This window comes from Montipora foliosa, chromosome 7 (assembly GCF_036669935.1).
Source record: "Montipora foliosa isolate CH-2021 chromosome 7, ASM3666993v2, whole genome shotgun sequence".
In the NCBI taxonomy this organism is placed as follows: domain Eukaryota; kingdom Metazoa; phylum Cnidaria; class Anthozoa; order Scleractinia; family Acroporidae; genus Montipora; species Montipora foliosa.
In genome coordinates this window covers 30,477,562-30,494,609 of record NC_090875.1, presented here as the reverse complement: position 1 = coordinate 30,494,609, position 17,048 = coordinate 30,477,562, and the positions used below count along the sequence as shown (strand labels likewise).

Here is a 17,048-nt window from a genome sequence, read left to right as displayed (position 1 = left end):
GCTTTCAAACAAAAGCAAATTTCGACCAACAAATCTTGCGTTTTGTGCTATCGTCCATTTAACGCAACACAACCTTTTTCTGTTTAGTAATGTGTCCAGTAAAAAATGTTGTAACAGGCAAAGGCCAAAGGAAACAATACACGCGAAACGTTGTCAATCAGGTTTGCCATCTTTTTCATTCTTTTGTTTTTCGTGTTCTCTTGTATTTCGCAACTATCCAACGATATCTTGTCAACTTTGATGTCTTTAAGACCCATTTCAAGGTCTTCTCCATTCCCCATGTAAGCATGATTCCCCATATAAGCATGGCCATTGGGCTTCTTGATACTTCTATCATTAGTCTCGGAGCCAGACAGTGATTTGGATTTGGGGATCTAAAACATTGGAAGAATAGAATGAGCAATCAACAACAGCATGGTGACAATTAAGATAATGATGACGATGATGATATTGATGACAACGACCTTGTCAGTTGTCTAGAAAAATAGTCATGATAACTGTGATAGCCATGTTTACGACAATGACAATGATGACGCTTTACGATAATGTAAATTATCACGAAGAAGTCATCTTGAATAATCGGGTAAAGTTGGTAATAATATGAATAATGGCAATGATGATGACGACGAGAGAGATGGTAATCACGATGATAATGATGACAACGACTGTCAGTAATCAAGTAAACTGCTCCTGGAGACGACAATGGTCATGATGATGACGACGACGACGGTGATAATGATGATGATGATGATGATGATGATGACGACGACGACAATGATGATGATGACGATGATAATGATGATGACGAAGACGATGTTGGTGATGACGATGACAATAATGATGAACCTCACTAAATGACTTCGTCAACGACGAGGTAAACATGAATTGAAGCAACAACAAGTACACCTTATCAAACGCCCATGATAAGGAGCTTGCCTCTCCCATACAAGCCCTATGAGTCAAACTTGGCACGTATCTTTTTATTTTTAGAACGCCACGAGTTTTTCGGCTCTCCACGCTCTGTTTAGAATGGATAATAACAATAAACTTATCGTCAAACGGAGACAAAAATAGCAAGACCAATATATGCAAATTGTGCAAGTTGATGCAAATTGATGTAAATGTGAGTCTCCTGCTGAAGGGTTAGTTCTAAAAATAGAAAGATACGCGCAAAGGTGGACTTAAGGATACAGTGTACATGGAGGCTCCTCTTCATTCGTTCCTGACCGTACTTCACAAAAACTGCGTTACCTTGCGGCTTATATTTCGATCCTTTTTGGTCGCTTTCTTTATGAGTATATACACGGTCGTGCATTCAATCAAAGACAGGAACACGAAACTGAAGGATACAAGCAGGTACCAATCCAATGTCTTTGCATAGCTGACTTGAGGCAAGTTACTATTCAGAGATCCAAGGAGGAACATGATGGTCAGAATTGTGGTGATACCCAGAGCCATTCTGTTGCCGATGTCATCTTTTTCCATCCAGAAGGCGATCCAGCTTAGCATCACAAGAAACATATCCGGTAAGTAGATCTGAATGAGAAAGTAACCAAGGCGTCTTTGAAACGAAAAGGTGACAGTTATTGTTGAGTAATTCCCTAGCAACGGAAATGAAAAAAACGTATGTCAGCATTTATGTTCCCTTGATAGGCTAAGTAAACCCCCCCCCCCCCCCCTTTTTCTTTTTTTTTTTGGACGCGCCACAAGGATGAACGTGACTTCGGATCCAGACCTAAGCGACATAATGGAACATGAATTTCTGTTGTTTTTAATACAATGTGTTAGCTCATGTGACCAAAAGCAATATTTGCATACTACAAGAAAAGGAAAACTTTTCAGTAAAATAGAGTTCAATAGGCCACTTCGGAAAATATCATAACAGTCTTTGTTTGCCCCCCCCCCCCTCCCCCCCTAAAAAAAAAATGTGCATAAGCATTGTTTCCAGTTTCTCTTGGGACTTACAACGGTCCCAAGAGAAAACAAAGACAATGCTTATTCCAAATTTTTAGGGACAAACAAAGAGTATTATGGTATTTTCCGAAGTGGACTATTCCCAGAAGCATATTTCATTCCTCCAACATGGCCGCTGCTTCTTTATTTCAATGGCTGACGTGATGTCATGTAAAAATACTCCATAACTTGTGCCGTTATTCTTATCTTTTTAAGTCTTAAACCCAAGTAACAAAGATAAGAATTCCAACCGTCATTTCTTTTGTTTCCACAGCTCGAAGATAATCACGGAAATGCTCAAACGAATAAATAAGCCTAGGATGATTTTGAACCCAGACAGACAAACGGACAATAAACAGAAAAACAAGTTACCGCGAAAATACCTACCAACGGCATAAACGCTTACACCAGATGATAACTTGAATCCTTTGTATTCAAACTGAGCCATTTCCTTGCTTCCAACTCCAACTTCTTCCGGAATCCATTCGTACATAATTTGATCAGCAGTATAGGCGTCTATCGTGATAGAGATACAAAAATCCTCACTCGATACAAGTTATCTCCTTTCTCATTTACCAGCTTACAATTTCCTTCGTCGTATCTCACAACAATTGTGGGAAACCCATTCTTCGACACCTCAGCGCCAGTAATATTCTCGGGTCGGGACATTACCCACCTAACCGAGTCCCAGAGCCTCAGTCTTTTAGCAAAATGGTACAGCGGTGATAAACGTGGTAAACCAATGCATTTTTTATACACTTGACGTTTGGTATGCGGCCGGCTGGGCAACTATGTATAGACACCTTACTATAAGAATATATGAGTAGTTTTCAAAAATTGCAACAGTATCAGCCTATTGAGGAATTTTTAAATATTTTCCGGAATATTTGTCTTAATTATTAACAAACATTTCGACTGAAACCATCCGTCTTTATCAATGAAGTTTGTCACGTGAAAAATTCCTCACTTGAACTGAATCTGGATGAACAACAACATGCACTATCAGTATCTGCCTAGCATACCAAACGTCAAGTGTTTATAAAATCTGTTGTTTTACTTTGTTTATCACCGTGGCCGCTGTTTTTCTTCTATTATTAGCTAAGATGGTCTAAGAACAAGAGTTTAAGGCCCTGCCACACATATCCGAAGATTTCTTAATTAATCCGCATCTTTTTCTTTGCGGACTCGCCTTCCTTCCAGACGTATCCGGCGAATGCGACATGGGAATCCGCAACTTTCTGACTTTCGCTGTCCAGAGTGGAAAGTTTTCAAACGCAAACAATTTTGAGTCGTGGAGGCATTCTCTTCAAAATGGAACTACGGTCCGCCAACTCGGTGCTGTCGGCCTGTAGGCCTTTTTGAATGTTGTTTGATCTGTCGTAACAGTGGTTTGTTTATGCTTATCATTGTTTGTGTTGATCCAATTTAATGCATAGATCGTTGCATGGCATTGCAATCTTTAGTTATAAAAGTTTATTAAGAACACGTTTAATATGTCACTGAATAGGTTATCAAGTGAAGCTATGATCTTCGCAGTTAGGAACGCAATTTTTACAATTGCTTAGAGAAGCCTGAAAAATTCAGGACTTCAACGAGGTTTGAACCCGTGACCTCGCGATTCCGGGTTCAAACCCCGGGTTCAAACCCCGTTGTAGTCCTGAATCTTTCAGGCGTCTCTAAGCAATTGTAAAAAATGCGTTCCTAACTGCAAAGATCATAGCTTCACTTGATTTCACATCCACAGTTCATATATGATTCGTTTCATATACCATTTCATCATTGAATAGGTTATGTCGAAGAATTCGTGATCAAACCGTGAGACGTAATTGGACAAAGATTATATTTGGATATACTATTTCTATAATAACATGCCATAGAAACCCACGCCATGCCTTAAAATTCACTATCTCCTACTGAATGACTGATATTTTAGTCAGTCACGCAGAGAGAGAGAGAGAGAGAGAGAGAGAGAGAGAGAGAGAGAGAGAGAGAGAGAGGGGATCTACCGCGAGTCTCCTGGACCTAGCTCGACCCATGCCATAGGGGAGTCATTATTTTCCGCGTCAATTAAATTGCTAATTTTGATATTTGACAATACGTAATCAAAAAAGAAAGACCTATCAGAAGTCCATTATACTCAGAGGAGCCGATCTCTCTCATTCGGCCTTGGTCCATCAATTCAGGGTATCATTTCAATTTTTAAGACAGGTCTCGCGAAATGATGACCAATCAGATTAGGTCTGATGACCACAACGCCTCTGATTGGTCTGCAATCAAGTAGACGCGCGAGGGATTGCTAACGCAAAAGACTTTAGCCGTTCTCGTGCTAAATTTAAAATAGCAGTAAGCGTCCTGAGAATATATAATACAGTAAAATGATGGGCAGCATTCCATCGCAGATCAACAAAATCTAGGTTGTGGACTTCTCAGAAGGGGTGTGTGAATTGTAAGCTCCAAAGTTGGTTCGTGACCTCCTATTGAGCGCGGGAAGGTGACAATGTCAGCTGCAGTCACAATTTGTCAGGTTTTTAAATTCGTTTTTCGAGGACGCAGGAGTCTTCTTTAATTATTGAAATGATTCTCTTCATTAAATTAAACTACCTACTACTTACAGCTTCCAAATTGGAGGTGACACGTTTGTGAGTCTAATGGGTAATCTTCTAGATTCATAACGCAAGAAGCGAGTATGACAGCTCTGAAATGAAATGAAAGATGAAGTGAATGTATAGCAATTACAATAATACGCGGAAATGATCCTCGTACTTACTAAGACAATTTGGGAAACTATGCAATTTTGATGAAGAAATCAGTGAAAATAGGGCGGATTTGGCCAGATGCTTGTGACCCTTTGGCTATAAGTCTTAAAGGAATCCTTTACTTCAACAAAGATAACTTTACACCACAGAAAATAATATAGTTACAGTTACAATTGTTTGAGATTGTTTGTATCCAAAGGAAATGAATTACAAAATTAGCCAGTATCAAAAATATCGTAATAGAGGTTTTGCACGGCAGCCATATATTGGGACAATAGATTCTTTTTCCTATGGGAAAAAATGTTCTTTCTAATGCAAAACATTTTCATTGTTCCTGCCATGCAACATGGCTGCCGTGCAAAACCTCTACTCTCTTTGTTTGTCCCTCCACAATTTTGCATAAGCGTTGTTTCCAGTTTTTCTTGGGACCATTGTAAGTCCCAAGATAAAATAAAAGCAATGCTTATGCAAAATTTTAGAGGGGCAAACAAAGAGTGTTATGGTATTTTTGATACTGGCTAATTGCTTGTTCAAATTCGTTTTCACATTTCCCGGGTGCCGCCATCTTGGAAAATTGTCGCGTGTTACAATTGCTCTGTTGTTACAAAACACAAGCTATTTGTATCAGGACAATAGAGGAACCGTGACACGTTACAATTATTACGGAGCTTAGAGTTCGCAAGGACAAAGACGACGATGACCACTACTTCGAGAACGCCATGAAAAAATAGGGAGCTTGAGCAACGACAACAGCGACCGCAACGAGAACGTCATGTCAAAATATAAATTCACGTTCATGTAATCACTTCGTGACTATTTATTATGAAAAGGGTGTCGTAGTTTCTAAAAAGGACACTGCATGGTCGGAACGGCGGTTAACTTAGGGGAGAAAATGAAAATTTATCCTCAAGTGCTGACTTTTTTCATAAAGCCTCAAATTTGGCTATTTCACGTTGTTGTTTTGCAGACGACCATTCTCGTCACCAGAGCCTGGGGTCGACTCAACGCTCTGGGAAACTCTATTTAGAAGAACATGCGCTGTAAGGTTCTTATAGCCAAAAATTGGCTATTTGAACCTTACTGCGCCTGCTCACTCCTCGTGCTAAAATGAATGCACCAATTAGAGACGCTTTTGACTGTTCTTCGCGAAAAGCAATGAGAAGACACTTTGTTTGAGGGTTCCCCAGTGCTCTTCTCTCCCTCAGTCAAGAGAAGAGCTCTGGGGTCAAGATTGGCAGACGACGGCAAAAACATGCAAATTTGGGACATTTTCGTTGCTGTCGCCGTCGTCATTGCTTACGTGCGTTTGACATGTTGGCGCGTTCCTTCGCCGTTCTCGAGCTGACAGCAGGGAGTTTAAAGCTCTGGCTAAACTATCGAGCGAAGTTGGATTCAACGCTCCAACGTAACTTTGTTCGCTTCGACATTGTTCGACTCTTTGGCCGCCCATGTTGAAAGATGTTCGTCCAACATGTTTTGCTCGATCAAGTGTTCGATGGAATCTCTTTTGATCAAACAGCAAATCCAATAATCACTGAAAAATTCTGCTGGACGTAACAATGTTACAGTGTTTTGCCGCTCTTCCAACAAAGTTGTCTCCTGAATCGAGTCTCGTCCGCGCTGCTAGCCAATCACGAATCGCTATCAGCCTTATTTTCAAGCCTACAGTAGGCTTGTAGCATCATTTGCAACAAAGATGACGGACACATCGTGGTTGTTGATGTCGTTGATGAACAGCCAGAACCCTTTATCGGCGAGTATGAAGCAAGGCCAAGTCTGAGGGACACTTTTTAAAAAGTCCCGTTTATCATGATCACTCTCTTTGGAAATATCTGGTTCGATAGCGTTTAAAATTTCTGCAAATTGATCGCGGCTCGTTCTCATCATCTCCTAAACGTGGATATATCTTGCAGTGAACATAGCCTTTTCTACTCGTTCTCTTAAATCCTTCTTTGGGTTTTTCCTCGTTTGAATCGAAATTGAAAGGTCGTAAGTTGGCCTCTTGTTCGGGAGCACTCGGATTTTTCCGATCATCCCCATTCGCTAAGTGGTAGTGCTGCCGAACTCGTAATCGGAAGGTCGTAGGTTCGACTGCTGCAAAGGAGCACTCGAATTTTTTTCCGAGTATGCCCGAGTCACCATGTCAGGAAGTGATAGAGGTGAACAGGTGAATTCTTAGCCCTTTGACTTCCAGGATTGATCAATATGTAAATTCACCTCTCACTTTCAATACACTGTCAGGTAGACAAGTATTGAGAATGAAGATTATTATCAGTGCAAGGGAAGGATCCTAATATAACACCAAATTCTCATGACCAGCCAATGAAGAAAGGTATGGAAGTAGTTAGGAGAATGAACTTTCAGATCATGTGAGTCAAATGGTTGAGGACGCAGGTGAGACTGAAAAGGGAAGAGAAGAGAGATGAGAGACGAACTGAAGAAGCAAAAGAAAGGAGGGTAAATTAAACGTAGTATTGGAGTTGGTCTTTAGACGTGTAGATGAATTGATAAAGCGTCTGTGATTCAGCCCATAGTCTCACATTCCCATTTCGAGCTTACCAAGTTGTGATAATTTTTTCTTACCCAATGCTCAGCACCATGTCACCACTGGGCCTGATTTTTACGGAGCTGTGCAGCTCTTCAACTGGGATCATCAGATTCGATTCACGTGCATTGTAGCAGTATGGATCTGGTTTCCATATCTTACTGATATCTCTTCCTCTTAGGATTTGTGTTCGGTTTGACTTGCCAGCCAAGCGTAAATCTGTCCAATATTGGCGGAAGTAAGCGTGTACCTTGTATTCCTGAAGTAAAACAATAACGGATCTCGCTTGTCATCCCTATAATTACTAAGAGGTGCATAAATAGGGGGATCTTTGGAGAAGGCTTAGTAATAACAACCACAATAATCATCATCATTGTCATCATCATAACAATGACAATGATGATGGTGATAATAATAATAATAATAATAATAATAATAATAATAATAATAACAATAATAACAATAACAATAATAATAATAATAATAATAATAATAATAATCGTTTTTTTTTTCCTAAAGAGCTGGTTATTGTTTGCTCAGGTAAAGGACCGAACAAGTGATCGAAAGGTTGTTGGTTCAACAAGCGCTGGGAGTTTTATCCCAGCATCCTGGAGTCACCACTTTAAGAAAAAAAATACCTCCTATTAAACTTTTATTAGTCTTAAGCAGAAGCACATGATCTTAAAGCGTGTAACTTGCAACTCTTTTCCTTGGAACAAAGCTGGGGATTTTAGGAAACCAATTTTATGCCCAAATATGGACAAAAATAAGATCGGAAGACTGGAAATAGACACTCTAGCGAGTTAACTTGAACATAGTTAGTTGGATCAAGTGACAGTTAATATCTTTGGACAAAACATGTTGTACTTACGTTCTAATTTTAGACTGTTATGTAAAAGCCTCGTTTTGATAACAATGAAAAGCCAGGCCACAAGCGACTTCGAAAACAAAGATCGTAAAATGTATTTTAGCGTACCATGTTAGCTTCCTCAATGTTTCCAAACGATTCAATATAGATGCTGCTTCGGATTTTCGTAGGTGTACCTTCTTCTAAAGGGTAAAAGAAAATGACCATTATTTCACTGCCTTGTTTCCGGGAGCTTGTCTCGTAGAATTTGCTCGACTTTATGACAATTCATCAGTCCCAATCGATTGTTAGCTACCTGTAAGTACCTATACCTACCGAAGTTTGGGTACGTTGTACTGTCGTAGTCTTTGAAAAACATGGTTATCACTTCTCTATCACAATAAATTCTGTTGAAGCAATAGGAATCAAATTAACAGTGTAACAGAGTGATGGTGATAATGATGATGACGATATTGATGACGATGACGATAACGATGATGATGACGATGATGATGACGTTGACGTTGATGATGACGATGATGACGATGATGATGATGATGACGATGATGATGATGATGATGATGGTGATGATGTTGAAGATGATGACGATGATGATGATGATGATGATGATGATAATGGTGATGATGTCGACGATGTTGAAGATGATGACGTTCACGATAACGATGACGATAATGATGACGTTAGCGATGACGATGATGGTGATAACGATGAATATCTGAATGCGTTGGCATTTGCCTCTTAATCTTTTTTCTTGGTATCAAATACAAAACAGAGCAAGACAGATTGAACAATAAAGGGATGTAGAGGATATTACACGACGGCGCGAAGTTATGATTTTATTTCGAGTGGTAAAAACAATATTTTACAAACAAGCGCAGCGAGTGAGTAAAATATTGTTTTTAAAAAGAGAAAATAAAACTCATATCTTCAAGCCACTGTGTAATTTTCTTTTTATTATACAGACAGGTGTGTTTTATTCACCTTTTTTCCTTCTAACACCGAGCACAAACTTTATCGCAAATTCTTGCAGCTTGGCGGCAGGGATTTCTTCAATTTTTTTCATTTCTTCTTCACTTGCAAGAAACTCCTTAAACAATTTTAAGCCGTATGAAGTTTTATTCTTCGTGTTAGCATTTTCTTGTTTCTCAGAAAAAGGATTTTACGTCAGCTTTAGAGAACTTCACGAATCTATCGCTCGCCATTCGGTACAGCCAACCACGCAAAGGCGGGAAATGATGTCATCAATATCCTCACCAGTGAAGATATGGAAAATACGCCACTCGGATTCCGGATGTAGTTTCCTATGAATTTTATGAGTGGTGTATTTTCCAGTAAAACACTACTGTCTGAAAGTGAATGCACGAGACACCCAAGGACCCTCTATGTGAAACCTTCACACATTTTAGTTCCAGTTTCCTTTTATTTGCCACAATTCTCAGTATAATCAACTAGAAATAGTTTTCACTACATCTGCCCCCGCGTAAGATAATACGGATGGCAGTTGAGGTGTTTTCCAATTAATATAACATGCCCTTAAAGACAGTAAAGTGGCGAAGAAGGCCATTAACACGATTAGGAACTAAATGAGCATCACTCGACGACTGACTTGCTTAAAACGTGCAATATCAGCTTTCGTTTACCTTAGTCTGCATTCTTTGAGACAGTCAACAAAAACGTAAACGTTACGAAAACATGGGAAAAAATAGTTTGTGTAAATAGAACAAAAACAACCTATTTCAGTATCGATAACTTAGCAGGGGTTTGTTAAAAGCAAACAGTTACATGGCCATTTTAGGACGTACCTCGCAGAAAGTTCAACATTGATCTGCACGCCGCAAAATTTCCCAATAATGTTAACCTCCATTATAAAATAGTGAGTCAACAAATTGGCAAATAAGTTTAGCGGTCGTACTTTAGAATGCTGCCCGCTACAACAGTGGTCAATTGTAGTTACGTTGAAGTTAAAGAGAAACGTGTAGGGCACGGTATGTATGCATGTAACACCAAGTGTTGCCTTCTCGTGTAAGCATAACCTTCCATTTTTTCCCTTCAATGGGCCGTTTTTCGCGCTATAGTGTGGGCCCATTAACTAAACGAAATAGAGAAATGATCAATGAACGAAATGATATATGAAATGAATCAGTTACTGAACTGCAGATATGAAATCAAGGAAGGCTATGATCCTTACTTGATTTCATATCCGCAGTTCGGTATATGTTTCATATTTCATATATTATTTCCTCCATTGATTCATTCCACACGGGAAAATTAGAACCTGAAAATGACCAGCCCCCAACGTCAGTGGGTTGATAACTCAGTTGGTTAAAGCGTCGCACCGGTATTGCGAGGTCACGGGTAGAAACCCCGTTGAGGTCCTGAAATTTTCAGGCTTCTCTACCGTGACGCAGTTGCTAAAATTGCGTCCATTACTGCGCTAATCATAGCCTTTCTTGGGGGAAATAATCCTCGCATTTTTCTTGACAATTTAAGCAATAGTCTCTTATGGACGGTTGAAAAAATAAGGTACTTACACTTCATAGCAGCACAGTAGAAGAAATAGTCGAAATCCTGCAGGCTCCATAGTCATTCTTGCGGTACAGACTAACACTAAGTAAACAAAAGAGAATAGTATAAATGGAAATTCTTGACTTAATTGAGCAATTTTGATTATTTTGAGGAGATTAGAAAGAGACGTTTTTGAGCCACTGACAGAATCCGAAATCAGCTTTTTGGGTGCCAGGACAGAACTCTCATGACATTTTTAAACTAGTTGTCTCTGACAAGGAAAGGATACTTTAATGATGAACAATATAATTGTGGTAGTTTCAAGACAGGTTAATTAAGAAGGAAACAACTCACTTCCTGTTACTTCTACTATAAAGCCGCAACGACTTCTTCGCCCACTCAAATCATATATTTATTCCCAGATTTATTCACAGGTTAGTGTTTGTACAGGAGCAATCAGTGGAACGTCGTATTCCTACTTACTCGTTCTCCTCATAAGTGAAGCGCGTATCTGACAATATCAACGCGTAAATAATTTTTTTGCGTGATCTTGCAATATCATATTATGGACCGTCAGGAAGTCGATTCATTGTCAGTGGCGCGAGTTGTTACGTGAATATCCGACAGTTTTGTTCTTCTATTGTTGGAGTTCATTCTGGCGTGATAATCCTTTTTACCCCATTTTACCGCATTTGGTCATTAGAACGCCTAAATTACAAGACGCGGTAAAACACTGTAAGTCCCGAGTTTGACCAGCTTAGAACAGAGCAAATACGGACGGAACGAGAGTTTTTCAATGAAAGAAATTGTTTTCATCACGATGCAAAGCCCAAGGAGGCTCCCAAGAAGTTAGCTTGCATCGCTTGTTACTGGTCATTTTGTTTATCCAATCAAATAAAGGACATTGTTGTTTCGTCGTTTGTTCTTTTAGTAATTCGCACGTGCCTTATTATGCAGTCGATACGATTCTCAGTCAACGAAAGGGAAGAAGCGAAGATACTAGAAAATGGCGTAATAGTGGAATCATGAATAAATCCCTTATTGAAAGGTTTAACATATAATACGTGCTCAATTTTGCTCGTTGTTTTGTTACGTGTAGGTAAACTAGGTTAAACAATTCAATAAGGTGTATCACTATTCGAACAGTCTCACAAAAAATTATCTAATGAAGAAAGCTCTGACTCTTGAAATTGTGCTATTCCCAATATTAAGATAGACTTAGTTTAATTACAGTAGAACCCCGGTAACTCGAACTCCCCGCTAACTCACAAGATTCTTAGCAGCTGGTAATCTAACTAGCCAACTATTATTTTCTTATGCTAGAATAGGTGTAAGAGTGTGGAATAGCATCCCAATGAAACTTCGTATCAAAAACAGAACCCCGTTTACGCGTGAACTCAAAAATCGGCTGTTAAAACTAATGGAAATTGAGGAGATGAATGTTGATTTACGCAGCACCGAAATTTGCAAACATCTCTCCGCTAGTTAAAGTTAAAGTAACTTTCTGATAAATCTAAATTTAAAATCAAATCTAATCATTTTATATTGTAATTAGTCATATTTCAACTTTGTATGTTGATAACTGTGTAATTAATTAACTTATTAACTGATTTCTTATTTTGTATGTACTTTGGGATTTTATTTAATAATATGTGTTTAAGAACAGAGACAGGACTTCTTTAAGAAAGGTGGCCCGCCCAGAATAGCTTCGTTAATTGCGGGTCGCCTAGGACTGTGATCATATTGTAATGCTCATAAACAAATAAACAAACAAATAAATAAACAAACTCGAGCTGAGTCTCATTTCCCCTGGATTTAACCCAACTTTCAATCGTTTTTAATCGGTTAACTCGAACTCGGGTAACTCGAAAACCCCCTAACTCGAACTAAATTTCGTTTCCCTTGATCAAAATGTACCCCGATAACTCGAATTTCTGGTTGTTATAACTCACCACGGATGCCCATTAAGATATCCCATTCGCTTTTCTTATCGTGTGATAGAATTTTAACGTTAGAACAAAGACTGCAGTAATTTGATTTTAGTGCAACGAAAAGATCAAGTATTTGACAGTTTGACAGTGCTGAAAAGCAATAAACTATTAATTATTAACCTGGAAAACTGAGTATTTTAATCGAGCCTTGATAACTCGAAACCCCGCTAACTCGAACAGTTTTTCGTTTCCCTTCAGGTTCTATCCTTACTAGCAGCTGTTACGTAAGGCCCTGTTTCTCTTATTTAATAATTGTTTCTGCTGTATTTTAGAGATATGTGGAGATCATGAATAAAGGTTAGAGATAAAAGATCAAAGACGTCAGATATGCGTAAGGTGGTCATCCAAGCATTTAGCCTCATGTGAGCAAATATGACGCCCGATCGAGATTCATGCACAGGAAGATTGAACTAATTAACGTTAGGAACTTGATAACAACGAAAACAAATGCAACAAGCGGAAAGAATTTGAAAAATTGCTTTGCAGAAGTATAAAAAAAAACAGTCGAAGAAGGTCAGACATAACGAGGAGAAAGTTTGCGATTGATTTTTGAATAATCGTAAACCCGGGCTGTGGACTTCCATGAATGGGTATTAACTTCAAACGGCACTACTCCAAGGGATAAAGACTTCCGCTGAGTAAAATCTAAATGCAACTCGATCTGTTTCCTATAAGCTCGAATTCTTCCAGTCATATTTTTCTTAAATACGTCACTGCTGTTCATCCTACTCTCAAAGAAATTTAACTGATTTACAAAGAAATTAATATATATGCTCTCAAACAAGGTTTCCTCGTATTGTTTAACTCATCTGGCGAAAGCATTTATCAGACTGCCCATGTTACAACAAAAAGGAGCAGTGCCCGAAAGTTTTGGCAAACTAGCAAACTGGATACTCTGGTGACGTCTAACTATATTTAAACGTGTATAATCTCAAAAATACAAAACAGATTAAGTTGGCTGACATTCACAAGTTTTTGAAACCAGTACTTACCTCTTCTTGTCTCAGAATCGAATACAAGACAGTACATGAAACAAAATATGACAGAAAATGCATCGTACGCTGCGAGTGATCAGTTTGGTTCAAAAAGAGACCTGATATCTACGCTTCCGCAGAGAATTTCAACGTTCCTATTGGTTTTGGTTTTGATGACTTTGCAAAGGAAACAACAGACAACTTATTTCATGTAAAGCAAAACATACTAATGAGAACTAACCTTAATTGACAGAAGGAACACCAATCTTCCTAGGAATACAAACCAAATTTTCTATCGTTGCGTAAAGCCGAGACGGATACTTTAGCAGCATCAACGAAATAGTGACTGTAAATGGGATTTAAGTGTCTGTGTGGTATTTAAAACAATAGCGTTATGCTAGCATGCAAATTGGTTTGACCTTGAGCTTTTTATAATGTTCAAAACAAGAGTGAAACAACGTCAGGGCGTGACCATTAACGATACATTAGTTTGCAATTTTCTGAAATCGAAATCAGTATATTGAGTTGCGATCCCTGTGATGTTTATAATGGCGACTAAATATGCATGGAGGTGGTTATGATACTCGACAAGTCTGTTTTATTTTTAGGCTTGGCGGAGCACGAAACGCACTTTTTTCGAGAAGATATCCAATCAAATCTTTCGACTAAATTATGCGCAACTAATTTGCGAATCCGTGAAGCGAAAACAAAAGATTTTGCTCTGTCACGCCGGTCAATTCATCATCCGATTCGATTGCGACATTTGATAAACAGTCTCTTAACTATGCTTTCGACTGAGGAGCCACTGAATGCAAATGAACTAACAAACCGAGATTATTACCGCTCATGCACTTTTAAAGTGCTCCTGTGACCAAAAAATCAATTCTTATGTATTTTTATTTTTTTTGGTTTCAAATCTATGTTAACTAAACAGAAAGCAGCCAAAATTTTAAGCCTTGATTTTAAAAAGGCACCTATTTATTGCAACTAAAATTTTCCTATTTAATGGACCGCCATTACTAACTTTAAGATCTGGAGAGAGCTGGAGCGAGGAGAAAATGACGTCAAAGGCTTACTAGTTTAAAAATGCAATGCGCGGGTACGCGGCAGAATTAACATGCAGCACGGGAGTCTTGGCCTTTCAGACTGCGAGTTTTGTATATATGGCCCGCGTCGCACTAGTGGACAAAATTGTTTTTGTTGTGACAAAATCTCAGACAAATAAAATTTATTTTGTTGTGTTTAGGGTCGCACGCAATTTGCATTCCTGTCATGCTGCATTCACACGCTCAAATTTTAAGGAAGTGAGCCTTTGACGTCACTTTCCCCTGGATCCAACCCCCTGAGGTCCAATCGGTCAGTTTTGAACGTGAGTATTGGCGGACCGTGAAATCCAAAAATTTGGGCAAATAATAACTTCTTACCAAATAAAAAAAAAACCTGCAAACAAATGGGAAACTATCCTGCAGTAAATCAAAATGGGCAGAATGATGTCAATTTTTAAAATGTGCAACACCTCAATCTACGGACTCGATCAATCCACCTCATCTTGCATTTGCATAAACAGTCTATGCCATATATAATGATTATTATTTATAATTACTGGTCCATCCCTAAAGCTACCCAACTCATTAACGATATATTAACACAATGGCCAGGAGAGAACCTGAGGCTTTCCAGTTGCGGTCTGTGATTTGAGAATGAAAGGACAGTACAACAATGCACCTAGCCCTGATAATAAAAGATGCTACATGTCATAGGGATGAATGAAAAAATATAATCAAGGCCAGGAAGTCATAAAAAGTGGGGAATTTTGCCTCATCTATGTGATCAGGGCTGTGTTTAGTTCTGAAACAGATTAGACTATTAGTTCCCATGGAGGAGGCAAGTAAATCTTGACAAAACTAGGAACCGTATTTTTGCTTAAGATATTTTAACAGTGGCTTATTAAATTCTTTGTAGTGTTGATGAGACTCGAACCACTTTCAGTCTTATTGACTAAGAAGCTAAGCGTATCTTATTGCGCAGAAAGGTGTACTTGTGAGTCAAGGAGAGTCAAGTCAAGGCGTCGAAAAGGAGAATCGACGAAGCAAATGGTGACAGGCTGTTGGAACAAACATCATTAATTGAAGGACAATATTTGATCGTGTTGACAACATGGCGTCGAAATTGGAGTATTACATGTACTTCGTATAATCTAGATTTAGTTTTAAAGTCTCTTTTAATTAAATCCAGACTTGGGCCTTCTTTCTTGCGTTCTCTAGTCCATTTAAATGAATGATGTCCCGAAATTAAAGATCAGAAGTAAAAGTGATTAGAAAAAAACTCTCAAGTTTTGCAGAAAATGTAGTGTACAGTTAAAAAATGATTTTAATTTGTAATGTAAGTGCTTAACTCTGAAACACGGATCGTGTGAATCTCTACACTTACTTACCTCTGTCAAAGTAGTACACAAAACTATTTTCCCTGCGTCTTCGCTTTCTTGGGACGGATAGTCTCCTGTGAAAATAAAAGATAGGACAATTGACAAATTAGTTTCAAAACTTCAAAGTTCTAAAAGTATTTTTGAGGGTTAACGGTTAAAAATTTGCTGCTAGGACTGGGTGACCCAGTCATGAAATACGAATCGGGGGGCTTCCCTTGTCATGGGATGGCAGAATTACCCAGATTTCTTTTCGAGCATAAACGAGGCAACTTGAGAAGCACGAGACTGGCCCTCATCAAATGGCTAAAGCGCGGCCGGAGGAAAAATAGTGAGAAGAAGATCTCTAGCCAGATACTAAGGAGCAGCGCTAGTGTGTGCTATTGACGTAGGACTTTTGATTTTTGAACGAGTTTTTATTGTAGAAAATTTGCGACAAAGTAGTGATTTCTTTCGCTGTTATCCTCGTGGCAAATTTCTTGTCAAAGAAACGGTATCATATAAATAAGAGAATACTGAGATTTATATTTGCAAATTACCTGTCCTCTTACCACTTTTAAGTCAAACTCTACCTCTCTATGCAATAAGTGCATACAAAATCTTCTTATGCGTGATCTTCGCGGAAAATTACAGTCTGTCCCTCAATACTCTAAAACAATCAGTTATGGTCTTAGTTCTCTTTCTTACGTATCAGTTGAAGTTGCGGAATGCGCTACCTGTACTACTGAGTTTACTGGTTTAAACTAGAGAATCCAAGACCGCATTTTGAACGGCAGCTTTTCTTTTTATGTATCTGTATATGCTAAATATTTTAGATGTACATGTAATGTCTCGAAGACATTGACCTTTGTAATTATTCTGAAATTGGAGATAAAATAAAGTCTATGCATGAATGTATGTTACCTTCAGAAGGGCGCATGCGTGCAATTTGTAATCTGCGACTCCAGTGCTTACCACATGAGAAATAAGAATATATAAGCAATCGAAATCTAATGCTAAATTGTAATGACAAGGGCAGTCTGGAGCTGTGAGTA

General features: G+C 38.6%; 1 protein-coding gene across 4 annotated transcripts in view; it reads right to left on the bottom strand.

The window, feature by feature from the left end:
• LOC138011776 (gamma-aminobutyric acid receptor subunit alpha-1-like) overlaps positions 1-13,946 on the bottom strand; it is a 14,396-nt gene extending 450 nt beyond the window's left edge. The window contains exons 1-9 of one of the 4 annotated variants that reach the window (XM_068858942.1): positions 13,834-13,946; positions 10,654-10,729; positions 8,438-8,508; positions 8,231-8,304; positions 7,293-7,513; positions 4,566-4,648; positions 2,341-2,469; positions 1,252-1,601; positions 1-374 (exon numbers count right to left, since the gene is read on the bottom strand). The exon at positions 1-374 is cut by the window's left edge and continues 442 nt beyond it. In XM_068858942.1, the coding sequence (XP_068715043.1) occupies positions 84-374; positions 1,252-1,601; positions 2,341-2,469; positions 4,566-4,648; positions 7,293-7,513; positions 8,231-8,304; positions 8,438-8,508; positions 10,654-10,709 (1,275 nt within the window). In that variant the 5' untranslated portion in view covers positions 10,710-10,729; positions 13,834-13,946 and the 3' untranslated portion in view covers positions 1-83. Of the gene's footprint in view, positions 375-1,251; positions 1,602-2,340; positions 2,470-4,565; positions 4,649-7,292; positions 7,514-8,230; positions 8,305-8,437; positions 8,509-10,653; positions 10,730-10,832; positions 10,865-13,610; positions 13,735-13,833 lie in introns of those variants that run through there. The other 3 variants (XM_068858941.1, XM_068858940.1, XM_068858943.1) reach the window with 3 other exon arrangements.
• Positions 13,947-17,048: the final 3,102 nt, after the last annotated feature.